Source organism: Botryllus schlosseri, chromosome 16 (genome assembly GCF_051294905.1).
Source record: "Botryllus schlosseri isolate E-star chromosome 16, Bs_hap1, whole genome shotgun sequence".
In the NCBI taxonomy this organism is placed as follows: domain Eukaryota; kingdom Metazoa; phylum Chordata; class Ascidiacea; order Stolidobranchia; family Styelidae; genus Botryllus; species Botryllus schlosseri.
In genome coordinates, this window is record NC_137251.1 from 10,311,874 (window position 1) to 10,331,700 (window position 19,827).

Consider the following 19,827-nt stretch of genomic DNA (forward strand, 5'->3'; position numbering starts at 1 on the left):
AGGAGTAAATTCGCATATTTTAGAGAAATAGGCATATCGGCGCCGTCGATTAACACGCATTGAACGGGATTAGGAATCTAGTATAAGAGGTGGGTCACGGCACATTTTCAAACCGAAAAATGGGCCACGGACAAGAAAGGGCTGAGAACCCCTGGCCTAGGCGACGTAAAGAGCAGGCATGCACTGCACACTGAATGAAAAGTAAAGAAAAAATTGAAAAAACAAATTCAAGATTAAATTGATTGAATCTCGTTGATATTATAGCCACGGCAGTGGAAATTATTGTTACCCAGATGCTCCGCGTCTACCACGTTGTGCAACGAGCAGTGCAGAGGGTGATGAATAGACACGACAACATTGTTTTCTGTAGAATTACGACAGCAGTTGAATCGCCTTTTCATACTAAAAATACACTCGCCAAGCCACATTGTATATTACAAGCATATTGCATCGCGTTAATGTTACGCCCAGTATCTCTGTAACATCGCGTTATAATTACATTTTTTCCATTCAAATTGTCGTCGTAGTTTCAGATGTTAGGCCGCAACGAACGAAATACTGATTCCTGCATCAGGATACTAGTGTTACCAGGTAAGGGCCTTTTCCGCTGCCTGTTATGTCGTCTATAGAGCCTATAATTATCGTTGAGCGCCTCCCGGATTGTATTATTTGATTTTAGCCAATAATAGCTTTTAAGCCAATTATCGGCGATCAGCCGATCACGCAACCATTTGGCCATCCTGCAGCACCCTGTCTGAAGTTAGAAATAAACGAATTGAAGTTCATGCAGCAGTGGTATTTTGAGTAGGCTGGGCCAGACTTCTAGGGGCCCCTATAAGTATGTAATCGTAGCTTCTGGGGGGCTCCGCCCCTAGACCACCCCTTTCGCATCTATTGGTGTCAACTGAATATTAGTGCGCCATATGAAACGGAATTACGTGATGTATGACACTATAACACGGCTTTGAAGCAGGCATAAATGTTGAATTGCTCTAGCTCCTGGGCCTTCTATTATCATACATTGTCAAATTATAAAGAAAGGGACCACGTTAACCATAGCTCATGTCTTCATGTGGCAGATGTATGGCAGTAGCGTGGATTACACTGGTCTACACGATTTTTGCCCCAGGACTTCTTTGGGTCAAATATACCTAATTTGGGGGCGCTGAATACGAATCTGACGTTAGTTTTGCTCTATCACGTCATATTTTTGAGATATTATATATGTTGGATATTTCTACTTTTTCGAGGTACTCAAGTAGATTTTGGCTGCTTGCAGTTCTTACTGAAGTGGTAATGTTTTACAACTACTTCAAAATCTACCTGAGCAGTATTCTTGATGAACTTATTACGTTTTCAATTCAGTTTTTGCGAAGTAGAAAGTAGTTCATGGATAATATTGTACCACTATCGTGGGTAAAATTGTCATAAGAACGCGTAAAATAGCCTCTGAATCATGGTAACTGAATATATATTTTCGAAGATTCTACCCATCATGGGTGGTGTCTTTATAGTCCTTTTGCGTTATATGCAGCGATACATCTTGCGATTTCGTATGTAGCCCCCTCCGACCAAATATACGCCTACTTAGATATTTACTGACTTTTAGTAATTCTCAGACCTTTCATTTCGTCTTCCACTTGAAGTAGTTTTGACAAGTCTTTGAAATGACTACTTATTCTTCTTGTAATTGAGTAGAAATGTAAGGCGTTACTTTTGCTACTTGAGTAGCAACGCTGATCACTTCGACCGACTCTTGTTCATAGTAAAATATCACGGCAAATCAGGAACCACCAAAAATGTAAAGCTTTTTGTATTCAGAACTGGCATTTAATCATGCAAAACATACCAACAAAAAGCCTCTAATTTTACCAATGCTAATCTCTGGCTCTGTACCAACATAGAAAACATAGGCCACAGAATGTCCTATGTCGAGAGGGATCGACTGTCCTAGAACAGATGCATATTTATTTCTAATGTGAATTAACACGCGCACTTCAGGTTTCGTGTTGAGCTGTTAGTAAGCAGTCTCCATTCATCTGGTTGTCTATAATAGACAATGCAAAAGAAGCCCTTTATATCATGGCAACAAACCAAAAGAAAAACAGTTCAGAAACAGCTCTCCTCGATTCCGATAAAATGTGACAATATATGGAAACTGGAAGAGAATAATTAGCATGATAAGCAGAGGTTGAGATCAATGACGATAAATTCTTTCAAGTTATCAGGATAAGCACTTTTTTCTTTGGAAAAGCAGACATTCTGTTTATTTAAATGTTTCAAAGGAAGCTTAAAGAGCCTCACAGTCGGGTAATGTATACCAGAGTGAACAACTCTCTTCTACATAATATACCAACAATACAATGTTTATTGCTTGCAAACCTTTACGTTTTACGAAAGAGCAGTGTCCTGTCACAAAATGCATTGACCGATCAAGTCTGCAGGACGGATGTATTGTATAAAGATAGATAAAGTATGGAACTTAATTAGGTACGGAGCTAATAATACCAATCTTTAAACGAAGAGTGGTACATAGGCTAAAGATAATAACTGCGACCGACTAAAAATAGTTGCATCCACACAGAAATTTATGGGTCTAAAAGAGGTCCTGATAGAAAGAAGATAGAGAACCACTGGATTCAAGCTCATCGAAAACTCAGTTACTCTGTTCTACCACAACCCAGGTTTCATAATTATAGATGATTTCAATAACAATATTTCATCTGTTGATGTTGTACACTGACCGTGAATGTCACTAACGAAAGCCGAAATAATGAGAAAAATGCATACCGAAAAAATCTGACGTGATAGAGAAATTATGAGGACAGAGTCGGATTCAGCAACCTAAAATTAGCCTAAATCAATCATTAGAATTTTTGGGGCTTATTTTTTTTGAAATTTGTAGACCAGTGTTATCGATACTATTGCTGCAGGCTAAATAGTAGGGATGGTGTGAACGTGAGGTTCACGTTCGCGTTCTGTGTGTGAACCTCGGAAATTTAGAGGTTCGCGTTCACAACAGAACCTTGGTAGGTTCTGCACTGTGAACCTTTCTAATAAATTGTAATTTGCACTTCATTATAATATCTTTGGTTCAAATTAATTGCATTTCAACTGCGGGTCACTCTATGCATGGCGCTGGCAGCATAAAAAAAATCAACGCTAAACGAGCATGCACCTTGACAACCTTAAAAGTTTTACTTGCCTTTTTGTTACAAAAAATATCTCGAAATATCCAGCTTTCCGTTTGTGAATATTTAGTGACTCTCTGCTGTGCGCTTGACCTACAATCACACAACATCACGAGCGATATACGTAGTCAGCAAATGATGCTTATTCAACCAATCAAACACATTGACATCGTTTTCTGATGTAAAAATTCGAGCGGGCGTACGGTACAATCTTGACTTCATATCTTTACTGTATCATTAAGACCAAATCCGTGCGATTAAGGTGCTGGCTACTGCTATATAACTTGTTGTTTATGGTATCGGTAGCGAGTATAGAAACCCGTTTTACACTCTGCTCAATATCAATGTAGCAATACTCAGACTCCGAACACATTGTCCGGTCTGGCCAAGACCGTTAAGGCGTAAGGTTATATTTCCTGGTAAGTCCTCGTCGAAATTGTTGGCAAAGCGACGGAATGTGTTGATTTTATGAGATTGTTATATCCTTTGATAACCGTGGTTGATACATTTAGCGACGTTTAAAACGCCAATATGTACTTCAGCAATGTGACATGGCCCGAGTCTTCGCTAGGTATCGTGTACATTAGGCTATCACTTCATTGAAAGATAGGGTTGGAATTAGCAATATGACGTCACGAGGTTCACGTTCGTGTTCACACAGAACCTTTCAAAAAGGTTCGCGTTCACACGAACCCGAACCTTTCAGAGGTTCACACCATCCCTACTAAATAGACCACACTAATCTGAAAAGCTATCGGCTGACATTAGTTTATGCCAGCTCACCACATCAAGGTTTGAGCCAGCCGCTGGATGAGGCCATATCTATTATTGCATGGTCGCAAGGATAGACTAGCCTACATTAAAACTAAGTATAGGCTATACCTCTGATGCATGCAGAAACTGATGATTGTCGGGATATCTGGGACTTGTCTAACACATGCAGATATTTGATGATTGACCCATCTGTGCGGAATCATCTTCTTGATTGGTACACGGATTTCCACGTTTATTCGCTATAATCCTTATAAAAATCGCTTAAACCAAAGAGAGGGGGCCCTTCGACCAGGGGGAGGGCGACCGCCCACCCCAAAAGCCACCACTGAGTATGATCGGCGGTTCAAGAATACAATGTACAACGCGATACACGAAACAATTGCGTTGGAATGAACATACAGGATGATGCCGAAACGACCAAGTACCGTCTCTTATTCTAACATCCATCTCGACCAAATGCTGCAACAGTATTTGATTTTGATACCTTCGGCTGTCTTTTAGACGCATTTTCTTGCTATTTTGCATTGGCGTTCCTATTTCTCGTCATTGACAGGTATTTTTTGTGAAGACAATGTAGAGATGGGGATCCCAGCCAATGAGGTGCCCAGATAAACCTGTACGATACTTCGAAAATTCTACTGCCGGTAATCGAAACGGGCCCTGCACCGTCTATGGGAGCGAGTTTAACGCTACGCTAACGATACTATATGGTTACGGTACTCAAAAAGACCATCACCGGCGATCAGGTCGTGATATTGACATCATCAAATCTAGGCTGAACACTGATATGACGTGGGACGTGGGTTGGTGGCCTATTTTTAGTCATTCCCAAATCTTGCACTCAGCTTACTCGGAGCGCTAGGGTGCCGCGAACTATTTCCCCTTTCAGAGGGTGCCCGCGAAATCAAAATGATTGAAAACTACTGTCTCAAGGCCTTAAACCCTAAGCGATCTCAATTATGGAAGCGTGATTCGCGGCGCAAGAGGTTGGGTTGGCGCCAAATTTCAAGAATTATTCGTGAAACTAAACACGAGCGTTGGAGATCGTTATCTACTTGTAAAACGACGTGGTTCTGTTAGAAACTCATAAAATATAGAGAGCATCAGTATTGGTAACAGTTATATTAATAATTTCAACAGATCAATACACCACAACTACAAGACTCCGTCACTCTGATACAATAAAAAGATATGTTGATTCTTTGAATATAATCTTTGAAATCACGCAGTCTCCTAGCTACTGTAGCTGCACTAGTTGGCCATCAGAGAACACTGAAATAAAAGTAGCAGAAGATAACACAACGATGATAAGCGTTAAAAATGTGTCGAGAGACGAGGACGATATATCGTCGCGGTGGTATCCAACAGCTTATATCCACATTTCAAACTTATAAAAAATCATGTTTTTGTAAAATTTTTGCTTTTTTCGGCCATATCGTGGCCATGTTTATCACATTGTTTCAAAAGGCCTATCTACATGTCGCTAGATGTCCCAACAAATTACCCGACGTAAGGTTACGCATTCGTGCGTCACAGACGACGCAAATTTGTCGGGGAATCTGTCGGGCAAAATTGTCTCGCGAGGTTACCCGATAAAACAGCAGGGGAAATCGCGTATATCGGGTAACGGAAACGTTCGTCCTGAGATTTTAGTTTGGTTTAGGTATTTCCATGGCTGTATAATTGAAGAGCTTCTTGGAGGTACAGAACTTCAATATACAATTAAATAGTATATTCATATTGAAATTAAATAGTATATTCATATTGAAATGAACCCGAATATTTTCGGCTGACACTCGTCAGGGGTAATCGTCAGCAACTAGTAGAGAATTGGAAAGAACATTGTATATTCCAATTCTCTACTAGTTGCTGACGATTACCCCTGACGAGTGTCAGCCGAAAATATTCGGGTTCATTTCAATATGAATATACTATTTAATTGTATATTGAAGTTCTGTACCTCCAAGAAGCTCTTCATATTGAAATGAACCCGAATATTTTCGGCTGACACTCGTCAGGGGTAATCGTCAGCAACTAGTAGAGAATTGGAAAGAACATTGTATATCAACAATCGTATCACAAAATATGACGTCACCAGCATGAAATTTCGAATGAGAGAGCGTTACCCTGAACACGTCATCAGCCGCGGCATGGAGAGGAAATCATCATCATCATCATTGGTTTATTAGCAATTTTATCAGTTCAATACACCACAAAAAATGCGATACAATGAAAAGACAGGAAGATGTCGAAGCGACAAGGAGTAGTCTATGGAATCTGACACCCACCTTGGCCTAGGCGATGTAAAGAGGAGGCATGCACACTGAATGAAAGTAAAGAAGATAGTATAGAAAAAGAATGCGACAAGAAATAGGGCGGCATGTCATGGGAAGCGAGATCGATAGGTCAGTCGTGGTCCGGTAATCTTGAGGATGGACTGTATTATTTAGTAGTAATTGTTTGTATTTCGACTTGAATGTGGACATGCTCGTCGACTGTCTGATGGCCGGCGGGATACTGTTCCACACATCAGGTCCGGCATATTTGATGGAGCGATGATCTTTTCGGTCGATCATATGATATTTGGACGCAATTAACGCAATTCAACGCAGAAAAACGAACAGAGCCCACCGCACGAACAATAAAAGATGTTTATATCCATCTACCTTGGATTGGCCCCATTTCCACCCGCTTTGAAAAACAATTGATTTCTGCTGTCGGTAAATGTTACGATACAGTCAAAACCAATGTGATTTTTACAACAACACAACTGCTCCCTTCAACACGCAAAGACGTGCTTCCTGCCCTTCAACAAAGTAATGTAGTGTACGAATATAGGTGCCACTGTGATTGTGGCTACGTGGGAAGAACGTCAAGACGTCTGCAGGACCGCATAAACCAACATGTCCCCAGATTTATCAGAACACGTGCGTCACGCGTTGTGAAAAGCTCACCCTTAACTCATCCACTTAAGATTGATGCTGATCGATCAAAGGCCATTAATTCTGCCATCGGCAAACATCTGTTGGATAATCCGATTTGTGCGAATAATTATCGAGACGACCGATTTCGAATCGTAGGTCGAGGCCGTTCACAATTCCATTTGTGTGCCTTGGAATCAACTTTTATCAAAATACACCAACCAAAACTCTGTCAACAAAAGGAGTTCGTGTATCACCTAAAAATAGTACATTGAACGCTCTCTCATTCGAAATTTCATGCTGGTGACGTCATATTTTGTGATACGATTGTTGATATACAATGTTCTTTCCAATTCTCTACTAGTTGCTGACGATTACCCCTGACGAGTGTCAGCCGAAAATATTCGGGTTCATTTCAATATGAATATACTATTTACTGGCTGTATAATTGATTTTAAGTCAGTTTTATAACATTATAAGTGACTTTTAGCACCTTTGGGTATAATTATATCGTCGAATGGCGATATGTCTAAAGTACCGTACGAAACAAACCTGATATGGAAGAGCCAATTTAGCTTCCGATCCAAAACAACCCGCTTTGCGAAACATATTATAGTTTAGGCCGTAAAAATGTTTGTTGTAGCATATTTGTGAACTTCAAGTGTTCACTAAGGTTATTCACGTTGAGAACCGGTCCTATTCGGAATATACATGGCACATCAAAAGGCTGCCTAAAGTTTCACAGTTCCAAACGACTCCTTTTGCAGTGATATGCGTTCTTATTTGCCTCTGACAACTATGCAATGGAAAACATCACATGGATGAATGTTAATAAACTAATTATAAACTATCGAATGTAATGCAATGTGTAGTTTCGATAGATAAACCTGTGACATGTAAAACGGCGAATCTGTCGGGTAAGCTGTCGCCATTCGGCGAGTCCCCCTACGTAATAATCACTGTCGGGTAAATATAATGGACATGTAGATAGCTCTTTAGTTAATCATGGCGAAGATATGGCGAAAAGAGAACAAAACTTTCAATAATGTTAATTTTCTCAAGATGTGTAAAATAGACATATCATATAACTACTTTATATGCCACAGCAACCCCTGAGCTATATAAACACAGCGGCGATATCAGTTGTGGCCGGTAATCTCTAGCGCTGTCTAGTTTTCACAGATTCTAATTTACGAATGAGAATATCTCAAATCCTTGGATTCAGTACTCAAGATGTCTGATAAAAGTTGCTTATTTTGCCTGTACCAGAGCTCTTCTGCACTACAGTTCTGCAATCAATGTCCTGAGAAATCATAACGGAAGTTAGCCTACTATAAAATACACTGATCCCGGAACTGCTGCTGATATGGTCTCATCTCTCCACAGTCTTAATGAAGGAGTCTAACTGCCGAATAATCGAGCACAGAGAGCCGACGGTATTATTTAAAAATCTTAGATCAGCCTAAAAACTAAATCAAGGCATTAGCCTACTTACTTGCTTGAAGCTTGTTTCCAGACCGGCAACTTCCGGCAACAAAGCGTACCGTAGTAGCTTATGTCACGCGCCCCTGCACACACTGGTCTTTTCTTTTTTGTTTTATAGCCAAACAGACTGAGAGACACGCGGGCTTCATGCTGGTGTCGGTCAAACGGGTTGAAAAATGAAGTGCGTCGCTGCTCGGAAACCACTGCATCGCGTTAATTCTCGCATGTATCGTTAGATGTGTATATAAGGGCTGTTCAGGGTGAAGGTATTGCGTTCAATGTTGCCGATGAGTGAAGGTTAAGTCCATTGCAAAGTTCTTGCTGCATTCACGTGGTTTCACGGTGAGCGAATGTATGGTCTTTGCAACGTGACGCGTGTTCACAGTCAGGGGTATAGAGAAAGAACAGAATGTTTCGGTGCCGGTTGAGTTCGAAATGTGAACGATTGATACTTAAAACTAGCAACTTGCCAACACACACTTTTTAGAGTTGAGATTGATGTCTTGTTCGTAGAGTTTTCGGTTTTGTGGATGCATCATCATATGCCATATAGCTTTGTGCCATATAGCTTCGTAAGTCCGGAATATGGACTGTATATACTCTTTTACATGCGTATTCAACACTTTTGTTTGAAATATAAAATGATCTTTGTGGGCCTCTATGGAATCTCGGTTAATTTTTTGAAATAAATCCTGTGTGATGAGAGCTTTTCTGCATAGAATAATTCGGTAATTAAACAGAAAAATCTGTGTGATGCTGCCACCAATTCCACTCTAGTTTGTGGGAACGTGCATTGAAAGTCAGTCGCGTTTTCATGGATATTGATGATTTGCAATAAGTTTTAGGCGTCAGTCGATATGCATCAAGTTTGTTTCCTGAAAATGTCAATAACGGCAAACCAGCAAACATCTAAAAGCATGCTAAAATATGCGCTAAAATAAAATCCGGCTGTGTTGCCGGCCGCAATGTGGAAGGATGTTCAAAAACTTACAGGCATGATCTATAAAAATTTTGATGCTGCGAGAAATGTCTCACTATTGCATTTTCACCTAGCAGCAAATTCCAAATTGTTAAATCATGAGTGAACTTGTAGCAAAAATTGAAAATTCTGATGAAGAAGTTCTGAGATCTGATGACTACCACAAGCTGGTCGATGCCGGATGTACGCCACGTGTTGCGGAATCACTAGACTCTATTTTTCAAGATGATCTCGTTCAGTATTCTGAACTTGATGAAAGGGCCATAGAAGCGTTGAAAGAGCTCGATGAAGACGGTGCTATTGCTGTATTGAAGCAGTTCAGAGACTCCAACCTTCAAGTATGTTTGCAATTGTTGCTCCCATCTCTCATTTCTTCTAATTGTGCACTTCCTAATAGCATGTGCAAAACAAAAGTGCATTTCTATGCGGTGTTATGAAGATTTACCGCCAACGTCTCAAGGCCGAAAGAGATGGAAGAGTTAGTACCAACCAAAAAGTTGGTCCTGACGAAGAAAAAATCCAGGTGTGTAAATGTCATATTATTTGGTAACGGTGATTCAATATTGTGATCTTTCAGGCTTTGCTTGATAGAACAAAATACTCCCTGGATGTAACAACGGGTCAGCGAAGATATGGGGGACCGCCACCGAGTGAGGTTTACGATGGTGAGGAACCTGGCCCGGGATGCCAAGTGAGTATACGTGTGACTATAAATGATTTTCTGTGAAATTTGTCATAGATGAATTGTGAAAGTTGAATCAACAGCGTGAATATTCCAGCATAAATATGTAAATGTTGTAGGCCTACCCAGTCGTAATTGCTTGAATTTTCATAGGACTATCACGTCTGCTATGACACTGAAAAGTATTTCTGTATTTTTTCCGATCAGGACTATCCGAGATGTTTCTAAGAACAAGCTTCTGGAGTCGTAGTAAATTTCAAGACTGATGCCTTGGAACTTGAAATCATTTTGCGTCATGTATTAAGGGATAGTTATGAAGTAGATTTTAGATATGGTCCAGTCATGTAGTTATGTATCAAGCAGTTAAATCGTCTGCATAGATACTTTCAAGCTATTATTATAGTTGGAAGGTTTGAGCTTTTGTAATGCATCTGGAAAAAAATCTACGAGGGACTGGTTCTAGATAGTTGAATGCATTCAATTAATGATTTCAATAGATATTATGTTTGATGAGCTTCTTGTAGGCACAGTACTCCAATATACATTTGAGTAATATATTCATATTGAAATGAAGCCAACATTTTCGGCTGACACTCGTCAGGGGTCATCGTCAGCAACTGAATACTTTGTCAACAAAATTTGAATGCAACCTATTTTATCACACTGCCTTATAGACAGGGTAAAAGTTCCGTGTGACTAAGTATTATGTACGAGCATGTCGCTGAATCTGTCAGTATTGTATATGGGATTTTCATTTCTTTTCAAGGTATTTATTGGACGTATTCCGAGAGACGTGTTTGAAGACGAACTTGTGCCACTGTTGGAGGACGCCGGCACCATTTGGGACTTTCGTCTGATGATGGACCCACTTTCAGGGCAGAATAGAGGCTACGGCTTTGCTACTTTCATCGAGAAGGATATGGCTGTGGAATCTGTGAAACAGGTATGTGATGCCAATAGATCTTGAATCCCCGCCCTCTCTAGCGGCCAGACTATATTATATGTTGGTATTGACAGCTCGATAACAAAGAAATCAAACCGAAGAAATACCTGGGAGTGTGTCTTTCTCAATCCAACTGCAGACTGTTCATAGGGTCGATCCCGAAAAGCAAAACAAAAGACGAAATATTTGAAGAGTTTCAGGGGCTATCACGTGGGTAACTTTTTTGACGGTACGAGTGTTAGCGACGGTGTATATAATGCACACTTTGAGAATTTTGCGACTTGGCGATGATCGTGATTGAGATATATGGCATAAGAAGTTTCAATTTGTATTCATGTATGGTATTAATGACTGGTTCAAGGCACAGTAGAGGCTCTGGATGTAAAGCTTCTTCAGATTCTCCATCAATTCATATTTGTTGCGGTTTAATTCTAATACTCGAGACCAGTTATTGTTGTAATATGCTATGCGGATACCTATTTCTATAGGCATTCGGAATGAGTAAATTTGAAGTGTTTGAACAAGTAATGGAAGAGCTGGTCTCGATTTCAGACCCTTAAGACTCCAGGATTAGAAGCAAAGAGATTTACTGGTCATGTTTTCTTTTTAGCGGGTCTCAGAGATGTCATCGTTTACCATCAGACGGAAGACAAGTCCAAGAACCGAGGCTTTTGCTTCCTCGAGTACATCGACCACAAGTCTGCTTCTCAGGCACGACGAAAACTGGGCACGGGGAAGACGAAGGTCTGGAGCAACGTGATAGTGTCCGTTGACTGGGCGGATCCGATCGATAACCCGTCTGACGAGATTATGTCGAAGGTCGGTTTATGAAAGATTTTGCATCGAAACGAAGTGGTAATTCCTTTATTTCGACGTCGACGACGCAGGTCAAAGTTCTCTATGTCAAGAACCTTGCGACGAAAGCTACCGAGGACGTCATCCAGACTACCTTCAGCGCTTTCGGGGAGGTTGAGAGGGTCAAGAAGATTAAAGATTATGCCTTTGTCCACTTCAAGGAGAGAGATCAAGCAATGAAGGTTAGTGTAGCTTCTTTGTTGGAGGGTTGCGGTTTTGAGCCCTTGCCAGGACAGACTGTAAACTTGCTTGCAAAGCTGGTATCCACGGCTTACCTGCTGGGTGGGTGGCACTCGTTGACACCGTGTACCCAACGGAGCTGACCACTTGACCAGGGCTGTGGGAATTTGAGTTTTGTTGAATTTACATTTGATATAGTCAGTCACAGTAATTTGTAACACCCGTTGCAGGCGAGGAGAAGTTTGTTAAAATTCTTCGATTCCAACCAAATGTTCTGAAATGTCGTTGTGTTACTATTAGGAATAGATGATTTCCAAAAATTGGTTGGTTCACTTGGTAATAATAATAATAATAACAACAACGAAAAAGTAGCTTTACAGGAATGTTGGAGTTTGAGATTTATGAAGACAATATTAGGAGCCGGGTGTTATAAGTTTCAGGGATCTGTGTATTGAACTTGAACACGCCTGGAGTCGGTGGTAATGACTCTACAGTCCACACCCCTTGGGCCTGACCCTGTAACCTTATGGGACCTTTGCAACTCAATGGTAGTGTCAAAAATTAACTCTCACTTATTGTCAGTCGAAGTGAAGCAAAACAATAGTGAATCCGTGATTTCAGGCGATGGAAGACTTGAAAGGACTCAACCTCGAGGGCGAAGTGATCGAAATCAGCCTGGCCAAGCCGGTCGACAAGAAGAAGAAAGAACGGCAACTCGAAAGGAAGATGAATCAGCAGTAAGTACATCGCCGTCTCGGCCGAAAATTGCGAACGAGTGAAAAGCCGGCGTTTCGTTTCCAAGCATGATGGGCGGCATGTTCGGGAACGGACCCAGAGGCAGGGGCGGAAGAAGTCAGAGAGGGGGACCCATGCCGCCGATGCCGTACATGTATAATAACGGCGGATTCGGCGAAGACTATTATTACGACGGAATGGGCTATGACGGCTTCAACGGGAACTTTGATTACCCCTATGGTGGTTACGGCGGCGGCATGCCCATGTACCGGGGCGGCAGAGGAATGATGCGAAACAACATGCGTGGCGGGTAAGCTGATTGTCTTTATTTACTTGATGGCACGCTACAATCGAAAAATGATGGTTAGGATCAGAGCACTTTACGATCAGTTGTTCAGTCTCCATTGTGTTTTGTTTTTCGCATTGTGAAGTGTCCCCTATGACCATCGTCAATCACGTTCCCTATTCCACGTGTTCGACTATGTTCTCCACGAAACTGGCTACATCCACGTCAGATATTCACTCGTTTATAATTGGTTTAGTGTTGGGGTTACAATAATGTACGAGCATTTATATCCATTAACCCTGACCGCAATCTATTCTGGCGATCTATATCTCAAGGCAGGAAAAGTACAATTATGATCTTCACCAATCACGTAAACAACATGAATTATTTTGATGTAAGTGGACAACATTTAATTGTGGTGGTCATGGAGAACACTTCTCGGTGTGAATGATAAAGTACACAGTACCCACGCGGTTGTGGTAACATTCTTGAGTGTGGTCTTGCGCATTGTAGATTTATTCCAGCTGACACTGATAACAGTTGCTCTGAATGACTATGTAATCAGTAGGGCAAGTTTTTGTTGCAGTTAATCCGCGGAAAGTTGCATTTATTTTTGACAAAAGTTGCACTATAAGACCACATTTGGCGCGGTTGACTAAAAAAACAAAAACAAAAAGGTCAACTTCCCAGATTGACTAAAAAAAAGGTCAATTTTCCGGCTCAGCTCCCAAAATACCTGTAAAAGCGTTACTTCGGTGCTGATTTACGGTGTTTCAGTCGACTTTGGCCGTGTATTTAACCAAAATCGAAAATACTTTCATGAAAAATCGAAGAAGTTGCATGAAAAAATGGACAAAAGTTGCAAAAATTTGCACTATAAGATTCCTTCAAACAGCTTAAAACAGCATTCTACATATCTTATGAGTATTTAGGAAGCTGCCGGAAGCTGTAAAAAAAAGTTTCAAAAGTTGCAAAAACTTGCCCTAGTAATCAGTCTTCATGATATCGCCCGTTTTTGAAAGCAGTAATGTTTGTAATAATTTGAGTACCCAGTATTTAATGGTAATAGTATGATTCTAAGGTGCAAGCCCACCGTCAATTGTAACTCTGTAACCGAAGTAACAAATTCTACAGTCTGAAGTAACGCTTCGGATTTTATCAAACAGCTTTCCCCAAGGCCGCGGAGGTCTTTCATCGTGGGGCGTGCCGATGGGCCGCGGAGCAGCTGGTGGGGCTCGGCGCAGGCCCACCGGCAAGCATAAAATGGGTAATACCGGCGGTGGCCCCGCCGCAAAACGACGGCATCTCGGAGCCGATAACTCATTTGGCATGTGGGGCGACCAGCCGATTGCTCAGCAGCCGTTGGACGATTCAAACGATTGGTTTTGAAAATCTGAAACGACTCGAATTGAACTAACGCGGCTTCCGCCGCTGTTTTCCATGTGCTTGGACGCGTGAGACAATGTTAGCCATACACACACACGAGGACAGAAATGGTTCCGCCCATGTTCATTTGAACTGCCGCTGTTTTTGTAGTTTCTCTCTTTTATACATGTTGTCTTGTCGCAAAGGCTGGTGAGATTGTTAAAATAAATCGCGTCGAAAAAAAACGCCAAATTCCTTGTCTGACAAATTGGACAGCGACTAAATTTGAGAAAGAATCGGATATTCGACTTGCGTTGAGGCGAAGGCTATCAATTCGGCTGAGGATCGACAAAATATTGTGAAACAGCGGGTTCGTGTCGATTATGATTGGCAATCGGTATCAAAATATAACCTTCAGAAATTGTGGAGGCTGACAATTTGGCATTGGATTCCAAAACGACTAACTCTGCACGTAAGCAATTTCTATTCTTGTAATTTGGCTCGTAACAAAAGTCTTATGAATTTTTCAAGTCTAGCAAGGACTGTTGTTTTCGACATAATGTGGGAATTCTATCGTGAAGGTCGTAAGGTACTAAGCTGGGAGAGCTTGGTTTACTTTTCGCTTGAATAGATTTTATTTCTGCAGGCGGAACTACGGCTTCCTGAGCACATGAAATGTGTGGAAGAGCGTACCTTGGAGGAAGGCTGTTGGAGTATGTTGGAACTTTGCGTCGAGCGTTGTTTGAGAACGATTGGCCGTTCTGGTCTTTATTATTTTACAGGTTCGATCGGTCACCGACGGCCCAATGCTGCTATTCTCTCTTTTTAACGAACTTTGTCCTTTTTTTCCTTAATGTCATTGGATTATTGATATCATGCTAGCGTTTTCTCTTACCGAGTTTTGTTCAACGTGCCTGTATGGCCCGATGCCTGTTTTTACGTGTTTCATAACTTGGGACGAATACTTCTCTTGTGTCTTGTAAGTGTCTCGTAAGCTGCTAGAAGCCTCCATTGCGTGTGGTTGACTGGCTTTGATGGATGAATAAGACCCTGTCGCGAGTCTGCTATTGATAGAATTAGTAAACGTGTGATTGCTTTGTTCGCTCGAAATAAACAGCTTTGGCTTGGCAATTTTTGACTGTCAAGGTTGTAACTGGCTAATCTGGCTCAGCTGTATCGTCACATTCGTTCAGCCCGGGCACGAGCTGTCGTTAATAGGTCGGTTCGCGATAGACTAGTACGAACAACCAATTGGTGGAGATTCTAATTCTAGTTGCGCGTCCAAAAACAATATCTGCCGAACAACTAGGAAAAGCGTGTCGTTTTTAGTGAATTGTGATTCCGGTGAGATGTTGCAGCTTTTTCTTGGTCAGAGTCACCACCAACCCTGGCATAGCCGGGGGGGTTGTTTTGGGGGTCGAATTCGACACCCTTCCCATTTTAGACTTGTAACCATGTTCGTGTGGAGAGCCGTTTCGACTCTCGTAAAATAAAAATTGGATCTAGTAGGTTTTTCTAGTTCAAACTTCTGGAAATCCAGTAGTTTGTTCAAGTCTGGTTCCCGAGACCAGAGCAAAGGGGGTCCAGGGTTAAAATTTTAGCAGTTGCCTCCTCCCTGCATTGTTAGGTATTGCTCGCTTCGGTCAAAATATTCTGTTGACATTTCCTGATCGTGAGGTGGGCTGACTTGAGCACTTGTGATATATATCGGGTGCCAGGACGTACGGTATCTAAAATATCGGTAAAATTCAGACAAGCCCAGTCACACGTAGTTTGGACGACTCGGAAGAGGGACCAAGTGAAGTACAATCCAGAAATAGTGTCGGCTATATCTGAAATATACGCGGATCCGACGTTGAAAGAAACGGAATATCCTATGAGAATGACGCCGTGGGGTGGTACTGTGATTTCGACTACCGTGTTCGGTCATTACTTGGCATATTTTAGGCCAGATAGAGCTGAGCTTGATGTGACGACCTTCCAGTCGCCGGATTCTGAAATTTTGGGCGCCCACAAAACTTGAAGGGGTCCATGATCAAAAAAGTTTAGGAATCACTGGCACAAACCCTCGCAGAATGGGGTGCGGATGGTTTGCGTTCACACTATATTTTCAGTCCGATAACATTTTACAAACTTTAAGAAGACTGTCAGTAGCCCTATAGTTTAGGGCAGGAGTGAGCAAACTTTTTAGCTCGCGGGTCGGATTCAACATTTGAATCCGTTCGCGGGCCGCACGATATAATATTGGGATACTATGCCAAAATTCAATATTCGTATTTGATTATAGTGACCGACGACAGGGAAATACTGTATGTGTAGCGCAGGATTGTAACCAAGTCATAAGGCTCCGAGTCACAAGTCAATCTCACTTTTATAGTTTTGACTCGAGTCCAAGTCGCTGTGTTGACTGCTCAGTTTCCAGTTAACTATTATTGAATAGTATATTCATATTGAAATAAACCCGAATATTTTCGGCTGACACTCGTCAGGGGTAATCGTCAGCAACTAGTAGAGAATTGGAAAGAACATTGTATATCAACAATCGTATCACAAAATATGACGTCACCAGCATGAAATTTCGAATGAGAGAGCGTTCAAAGTACTATTTTTAGATGGTACACGAACTCCTTCTGCTGACAGAGCATGGACCGGAGCCGGATTGGATATCCGGCCGGATTTGTACAATTTTGGCCGGACCGGATTGGAGCCGGATCAGTAGTTTTTCTGTTACGGCCGGAGCCGGATCACTACTTTTTTGATACGGCCAGAATATTTATGGATAAGCATGAATTTTATAACTAAATAACTACCAACCAACCACACGCAAGTAACCGCCAAGCCAGTGCGAACATAAACGAGGCATATTTATCAATTCGCGGAACCCCCTTACCTTTTACGGCCGGATTTCTGGCCGGACTTTTTCATTTTTGGCCGGAGCCGGATCAGTACTTTTTCATGATACGGCCGGAGTCAGATCGGAGCCGGACCAGCGAATTGAACAACCGGATCGGAGCCGAACCAGAGATTTTGTCGATCCGCTCCGCACTAAAGCTTATATTCCCTTGCAAGTCCTCGTCGAAATTGTTGGCAAAGCGACGGAAGATATTGATTTTATCGGATTATTATATCATTTGATTGCTCCAGTTGATACATTTGGCGACGTTTAAAAAGTCAATATGTACTTCAGCATTGTGGCATTATGTGGCTCCAGTCGTCGCTAGGTATCATGTGTACAATGTACGTGCAAGGACATTTATATATATAACTTCATTGAAATGTAGGGTTGGAATTAGCTATATATGACGTCACGTGACGTCATGAGGTTCGCGTTCACACGAACCTGAACCTTTCAAGAGGTTTACACCATACCTAATATATATTATAAATATAAATAAATCTACACATACAAAGAACGAATCCATCTAACACACCTGCGAATAGGTTTTTCCAAGCACAGCACTAAAAGTAATAAACTTGCTCATGTTGCCGATCTAAAATCACACTCGTTGTCCGAATTAAGTCAATTACGTTTCAGTTTCTGTAATGTTTAGCAATTTGAACCTTTCAAAATGCATGGGCCTCGAAGTCTGGCTATCGCGCCGCCAATGAAATAAAAAATACCGTGGTAAAATATAATTTATCAGATGAAGATATTAAGAAAAAGTTTAATTAAGTACCTAGAGTAATTTGATTTTTAGTACGCATTTTATCAATATTTTTACCACGTTTCTTGAGGCTTTCGCGGACCGCACAAAACGGTGTTGGGGGCCGTAGTTTGCCCACTCCTGGTTTAGGCGTACCACATTTTGTGGCTCAAATTACGGGCAGTCTTTTAGCGCCCACTAGCGGATTTCAAAATGAGGTACGAGTACATTGTTGGTCAACATGACGTTACACCAGGGGTGGGCAATTATTTTCTTCGGCGGGTCAAATGAGAAGCAGAAAATATGTTGGCGGGCGGAGAAATTTTAGCTGTATTCTCCAGCGTATTGATTTTATTTTTTAATTGAAATCTTCGCCTTCAGACCAGACCCATCAGGATGCATGTTTTTAACACTACTCCTGAGCGAGATTCTTATATACACCAATTGGCAACGTTTTACGCCCTAAGCGCGGAATTTTTCAATGTTTCATGATTCAATCGGTCGATAATATTGGTAATTGCATACATATAGCTATATTTTTTAAATCTCTTTCAGCCCTCGTACTCAGTTTTACCGCTGGAGCAGAGTGAGGTGTTGTCATGGAAATAATATTCGAGAGTGCCTGTTGGTATAATTACTGTGACGTTACATGTTATTATTTCGTGACCTCCCGTAGGCTATGTGAAAAGATATTGAAATCACCAAAGCGTACCAAACTAAAAGACGCACACGATTACCAATGGATATTTCTTCACTGGAAAATATTGCCTATGGACAATTGGACATCGTGGTTTTTGGTCAACATGGGATCAGTCCTTTTGGGCCTAGGCTTTCTCGATGTCGAGCTTTTATACTTAATTTGATCAACAGTTGAAATTGTACTGCCTTCTCAGAATCCCGTCTTGGCCTAAACTTCATATATCTTGGTACCTCGTGGCGCGGTAATGGCTGACGCCAAAATACCCAATTCTATAACCATTGATCTCGAAATCGCGCCTAGCGCAAGAAAAATTTGAAATGAGTTGCATAAATTTTCAAAAAATACTCTATAATTTATGGTCATTCACGAAATAATTTTGGGCGCCCTTCGAGCTCGCCCCCGAATTGGGGGTTTGGGGTGCGGCAGTTACGGTCCTGGGGATGCTTTCAAGCTTATTGTCTTGGTAGCTGGTTTCCGAGAAGTGTGCAGCTTGCCGAAATGGCCTTGTTGTTAAGCCAAGCTAGCAGTTATTCCGATATTCGCCGTCCCTTGATCGAGTGTAGGCCCTATGTCTTCGTGTTTTTGTCATCGAACCGACTTGAATAATACTCCTTGAACACGGCGACGTATCTGGCATTAACTACTAAAAAGTATGGTAATAATCAAATATTTAGTCCTCCGAACCATCTTTGAATTTCAACTTTCTTTTTTGACATCCTTTATGGTTGGTGATATACTCAGAGAAATCACGGGCAGTGAATGACTTGGATTTGGATTTGGAAACACAGACCGTGCAATTCGTAATGTGACAATGACAACAAAGAAGGTTTGGCGACTTGGGACTTTAATTGTAACGGCATAATTTGCTACATTGACTTTACTTTGAATCTGGATTCGGCACGTGAGGTACGTATAGGCTGCGTAATCGCGGCATGTTAGTGAACAGGCTTGATAGTAAACGAATTTCCGGTTCAGTTTATACATCCTATGGTTTTAGTCCACGCAGCAACATTAAAATGTAGGTTTTATATTTTCAATTTCAAGCAATCTTTCGTGGGCCGCACAGAATAGCTCCGCGGGCCGCATT

The 19,827-nt window shown here is 41.5% G+C and overlaps 1 protein-coding gene across 2 annotated transcripts; it reads left to right on the plus strand.

Annotated features, from left to right (window-relative positions):
* The first annotated feature begins 9,398 nt into the window (after positions 1 to 9,398).
* On the plus strand, positions 9,399 to 15,527 carry LOC145459327 (heterogeneous nuclear ribonucleoprotein Q-like). 2 transcript variants are annotated; one of them, XM_080337970.1, is made up of 10 exons: positions 9,399 to 9,688; positions 9,748 to 9,873; positions 9,928 to 10,041; positions 10,799 to 10,975; positions 11,050 to 11,185; positions 11,586 to 11,794; positions 11,863 to 12,012; positions 12,632 to 12,747; positions 12,813 to 13,055; positions 14,198 to 14,648. In XM_080337970.1, exons 1-10 carry the CDS (start codon positions 9,449 to 9,451, stop codon positions 14,418 to 14,420), a joined length of 1,734 nt encoding a protein of 577 aa, XP_080194096.1. In that variant the 5' UTR covers positions 9,399 to 9,448; the 3' UTR covers positions 14,421 to 14,648. The 2 variants fall into 2 exon arrangements, with proteins under 2 accessions (XP_080194096.1, XP_080194097.1); XM_080337971.1 differs by lacking the exon at positions 14,198 to 14,648 and adding an exon at positions 15,043 to 15,527 and having other exon boundaries at positions 9,400 to 9,688.
* Positions 15,528 to 19,827: the final 4,300 nt, after the last annotated feature.

Coding starts and splice junctions, on each gene's coding strand:
- LOC145459327 (XM_080337970.1), top strand. CDS start 9,449: ATGAGTGAACTTGTAGCAAAAATTGAAAATTCTGATGAAGAAGTTCTG. Junction 9,689..9,747: donor TCAGAGACTCCAACCTTCAA/GTATGTTTGCAA, acceptor ACTTCCTAATAG/CATGTGCAAAACAAAAGTGC. Junction 13,056..14,197: donor CGAAACAACATGCGTGGCGG/GTAAGCTGATTG, acceptor TTTATCAAACAG/CTTTCCCCAAGGCCGCGGAG.